Source organism: Carex rostrata, chromosome 22, assembly GCF_964058835.1.
Source record: "Carex rostrata chromosome 22, lpCarRost1.2, whole genome shotgun sequence".
In the NCBI taxonomy this organism is placed as follows: Eukaryota; Viridiplantae; Streptophyta; class Magnoliopsida; order Poales; family Cyperaceae; genus Carex; species Carex rostrata.
The window spans coordinates 6994324-6999652 of record NC_135939.1 but is presented as its reverse complement, the minus strand read 5'-3'; the positions used below and the strand labels follow the sequence as shown (position 1 = coordinate 6999652).

At 38.6% G+C, this 5329-nt stretch overlaps 1 protein-coding gene across 2 annotated transcripts; it reads left to right on the top strand.

Moving 5' to 3' along the window:
- Positions 1-1288: 1288 nt before the first annotated feature.
- Positions 1289-5097, top strand: LOC144574441 (QWRF motif-containing protein 2-like). 2 transcript variants are annotated; one of them, XR_013518214.1, is made up of 7 exons: positions 1295-2438; positions 2576-2695; positions 3226-3342; positions 3461-3550; positions 3677-3784; positions 4384-4514; positions 4749-4860. XR_013518214.1 is itself a non-coding variant. In XM_078324412.1 (6 exons), exons 1-6 carry the CDS (start codon positions 1431-1433, stop codon positions 4447-4449), a joined length of 1509 nt encoding a protein of 502 aa, XP_078180538.1. In that variant the 5' UTR covers positions 1289-1430; the 3' UTR covers positions 4450-5097. The 2 variants fall into 2 exon arrangements, 1 of the variants encoding a protein (XP_078180538.1); XM_078324412.1 differs by having other exon boundaries at positions 1289-2438; positions 4384-5097.
- Positions 5098-5329: the final 232 nt, after the last annotated feature.

Genomic DNA, 5329 nt, shown 5'->3' with positions numbered 1-5329 from the left:
TTTCACCGGAAGCATTTCGGCCCATATGCTAGAGGAAGCGCGTTAGCCGTACTCTATATATATATATATATATATATATATATGAGTTAGGCTGGGGTGCTATGGATAGCATAGTGGCCTCTATGCTACGGCTCAATATTCGAGTTTTCAAAATCCAAACGGTTGATCCGAACCGTTCATCTTATTCTCCATATTAATATCTGCTTGGAGACCAAATTTTACATTTTTTTGAATTTTTTTACTATTTATTAAGTATTTTACAAAATTGTTGTCCAACGGTGGCTGCACAAAACAGTAAAACCGTTGGATTAGCGATTTTCAAAGTGGCTTAATAAATAGTAAAAAAATTCAGAAAATTATAAAATTTGGTCTCCAAGCAGATATTAATATGGAGAATAAGATGAACGGTTCGGATCGACCGTTTGGATTTTGAAAACTCGAATATTGAGCCGTAGCATAGAGGCCACTATGCTATCCATAGCACCCCAGCCTAACTCTCTCTCTATATATATATATAGGTCATATATAGCCGCGTGGAGTAAAGAAGAAGTTCCATCTCATCACCCTAATGCAATTATCATCTCTAATAATTAAGATCAGCTACGTACCTAGCCTAGCTATTTCTTTGCTTATAAGCATATTTCATGTACCATGGTCCATGCTATATTGCAATAAGTCACCCCCTATATGCATGAATTATTTAAAAGAACCGGGGTTAGTTGACACATGGGTTGCCTAATTCGTCCGATTATCTAACAATAGGAGTTCCCTCGAAATTGCATCAAGTGAAATCTTCAAAATTGCAGAGGATCTCTACTACTTAGCCGCATCCCGCATGGTCTCATCTCATCATATTTGCTCATTAATAATTAATAGAATCTGGTTTAGACATGGGCCCCAACTTGTTTAAGTTCAATATCTCAGTTTCTTCAATGTTTCTTCGTGAAACACTATAAATAAACAAATTAAATACCAAAGCTTTATAAAGCACCTGTATTGTGGGCCTTCATGTCAGTGGCCCCCCACGAGGATACATGAGGAAAATAATTAATATATCTTTCTTCCAGGCGGCAGCCTTCCCCACCCCCCTCCCTCATCAGTGCCGTTAACCGCTCCCAAATCAAATCTCTTGTGTTCTTTCTCTATTGTATTTCGTTTTCCGGGTCAGATAATCACAGTATTTAACCCGCTGCATAAAAAGTTACAGTTACTTTACTTTCCTGATGTACCATACCATCTTCTCTACTACACTGCACACACTTCCCTCCTCTCTCTCCTTTCTCTTTTGTTTCCGCTTTCTCTACTTTCCTCTCTGTAAACCAAATACCTGACCTTAGCCTCCACATCTCTCTCTCTCCCTCTCTCCTAAGAAACCACATTGTAGCTAAACTTAGATCTTTTTCTCTCTCGATCTCTCCAGATCGGCGCTAATGGTGGTTGCGGCCACCACGCCTAAGCTCGCAAAAACCACAACCCGCCACCCCTCTCCTTCCCCCATTCTTTCTTCCTCCGATAACAGCGCGTCCAAAACCCGCTCCAACTCTACTTTACGCAACTCCACTTCCACCTCCAGTTCGACCCGCTTCAGCTCCCCTCTCCCTGTCCGCTCTCTCTCTGCCACCCGTACCCGACCCGCTAACACCACCGCCAGTACTACTTCTTCCACCACTACTAGAAGCCTCTCGGTCTCATTCCAAGGCGAATCCTTTGTGTATCAGACTACCAAATGCAAAGACTCAACCCCTCCTGCCAGAAAACCCTCCCCAAAGCGACAGCAATCGATTCAAACCCCCAATGTGGCACCAGGTTCAGCCCCTGGTCGACCAGCAACCCATTTACCTTGGCCCTCGGCCAAGATGCACTTGTCAAATCCCATCCCACTAACCAAAAGCTTGGATTGCTCTCTGACAAAGAGAGGCCCTGCATTGGCTTCGGCAATTAAGTCCCTCCGCCGGTCGATGATGTTTAGTGATGAGGTGGTGAGGCGCAATTCATTTGACTCGACTGAGTATTTCCTCTCTTCTGACACAGACAGCACCTCTTCTGGATCATTGGAGACATCTATCGCACCAAGGATGTGTTTCCCTCCTCCAAGAGGGGGTACTATTCCAGAGATTAGTAATACTCGGGTCAAGCGGGTTGTAGAACCCAATAACCCAGTGCGAAAACCAACAATGACTGCCTCCCCGCTCAATGGGTTGAACCGGTTCCGTGGATCTTCTCCAGTAAGGCGAACACCAAGCCCTTCTAGGGTTAAAAATGGTTTGTCTAATGCAAAAGTGGTTTCGACGCATGTAGAAGGGAGGAGAAGGAAAAAAACAGAGAGCAGGTTGGAAGAAGAACATTTACTGAGGGTTTCATATAGTAGGCATTTGCAATGGTGTTGCATCAATGCTCAAGCTGATGTAGTTCATGCTGTGCAAAAGACGACTGCCGAGGTTAGTTTTTCTTTGTAATTTGGAAATATTTTACCATAAAGGAATTGCAAAAATTAAATGAATATTGATAGTACCATATAGTATGTTCTTGTGCTCACAATTTTCACTTATTTCTTTATTTTATCTTAAATTTACAGAGATGTTTGTATGATACATGGATCGCCATCTCAGAGAAGCTTGATTCAGTGATGCTTAGAAGGCTGAAAGTGCATTTGTTGAAATATAATTTAAAGCTCATGACCATTTTCAAGGGACAGGCATGTGTTTGCTTTCTTTTCTTGGGTTCACTGCAATTCACGTATTGAGATTATCTCATAGTTATTTAAACCATTTTTATTAGAAGATCCATTTATCCAGCTTTGGCAAATGACAACGACTTTAATGGCAAACTTGAGAGTTCCTTTGTCCATCAATTAATCACCCCCAAAGATGTTTATCATTAGTAAAATACTTTAGTGGAAAATGGTGAGCTTTTATTTTTTTGTTTGAGCATTGTTTTCTACTGTTATTTTTCTTTGGATGTTTAATTTTATTTAACGAAGCAAGAAAAATGACAAAAATTAAAGGGATAATTTTGGTACTTGCAAAAGTTCCACTCCAAAGGTAAATTGAAAGTGATACACACATATTCACAAGTCATAACCCTTATTAGAGAAAAGAAAAATTAAAATGGTTTCTAATGGATGTTGGGGTGTCACATAGAAATTAAATTAGTTTGGAGGCTTCTCTATGATCTGTCTCTTGTTTAAAATTGACTTATTTCATACACTCGGGCTGTCTCTTTCAGATGAGATATCTGGAGGAATTATCTGTGGTTGATAGAGACTACTTCAGTTCTTTGTCTGGCCTCATTGATGCATTAAAGGCTACAACACTCTCTCTTCCTGTTACTGATGGAGCAAAGGTTTGCAATGAAAAGACATTAAGAAAATATAATATAATAAAGAGTCATGGTTAGTTTACTTATTATTTGCAATATTGTCCTAGATCCAACAGATAATAAGTTTTTTCCTATGCGACAGGCTAATACACTAGCAGTGAAGAATTCAATTGGCTCGGCAGTTGATGCCATGCAAAGTGTGTCAAGGTCTATTTGCATGATGCTCTCCAAGGTTAGAAAAGGAAATGCTGGAAATTTTGTTCTGAATGCCAAAAGAAAAAAAAAGAAATCAATTGCTAAACAAAATTTGCATATTCTGTGCTTTCAGAATTATGGATAAGAAATTAAAAAATTTCAGGTGCAAGAGACAAAGCTTTTGGTGTCTGAGCTAGCTGATGTTGTCGTACGAGAGAGGGATTTTATGCAACAGTGTAGAGAGCTTTTGTCCATAATAGCTGCATTGCAAGTGAGTTAATATTGTCCTTAAGTTTCTTTTTTCTCTTGCACAAATTTCAAGGCAAGATGTGCTGCTGAACAATTTAAAACCCTTACTACATCAAATATACCCTTCTGGAAGGAATATCATGGCATGTACCTTATCAAAATAGGATGGCATAAAATTTGCTCATTATTGCTATTTGGCTGTAGCTTCTTCAAGAGCATTATGGTCATTGAAATGCACCTTTTATGGAACTTGTCTTTTAAAGAGAATTTTTTTTTTCAAGTTTGAGATTTCCAAAGTGTTCAACAATTGTTGACCCTACCAGATTATCCGACGGGTGTGTGGGCTGTGCCAATCATCAGAAGATCACAACTCTTGGCACACTTTAGGGTTGCAAGCAGGCCCCCAAACCTTATTACTTTGTTTTAGTGTAACTAGTGATATGTTAACATAACCAACTGGCCCTCGCTATTACCATAATTTAATGTTGTGACACTTTAGGGCTGTGATCGTTATTGCTATTTGGCTGTAGCTTCCTCGCTATTACCACAATTTAATGTTGTGACAATCAAACCAACTGCCATCATAATATATATTAATACTTATTGAAACTTCTCCAACAGGTCAAATATTGTAGCATGGAAGGGCAGAGATTACAACTAACTCACCTGAAAGAAAGTGCTATGTAACATTAACTGTCTTTATAGGAAAGTTGAAGACACTAATTTGGTGAACCTTTTTATCTGCAAATTATGTACAAGTTGCTGCACTGCAATCTTAATTGATGTTAACCTCGAGGAGCTAATTTCCCAAATGGCAGGTCCATTAAATTTTGAAAAGTATCACATCATTTGCATTTTGATCCCCTGGAGTTTTAACTGTATCGAATTTGTTCCTTTATATTATTTATCAGCAACATTTTATCCACCCGCCAACATGATTATTTATAATGGCTCACATGGAAAATAATATTTCTCAATGCTCTAAGGGACCATAAAGCTGTTATAACCTGAGGAGAAATGGGCACAGCAAAGCTCTAAGGGTGGTTTTCCCTAACACTTGACTTTAATGCAACATTAATGGCGGTCAATGAAGGGTAGTTATCGTGTGTATTTATTGATGTTCTGTGCTAGAATCTATCCTTGTGTGGTGTTTTGAATAGCTTTAGTCAAGATGGTCTTTTTTTGTTACTTATCTATTCAGGTTTGTAATATATTTCTCGTGTTTGTATAGTGTGCTAAGTCTTTTTTTTTTACTAGTTTGTAAAGAATTCTGCTTATGTCGGATGACTTCCACTTATTGATGTATTGCAAATTTGTTTGGTTTGATTGTATAAATCTGTTTAGTTCACCTCTTGAGAAACAGCCTTGCTATTTTTACTACCTTTTTGTATAACGGCCAGGTGAATTGGTGATACAGATCAGGAAGGAAAGCAAATAAAAGAATACAAAATATTCTGGTATGTTATGCCAAGTAGAAGCATCTTCTGTTTATGGGTGGATTTGAATCCATTGGGTGCTGGTTTGTAGTGTATCTTTAGACCCTTTTTAGTCTTGAAATTAAGCTTGG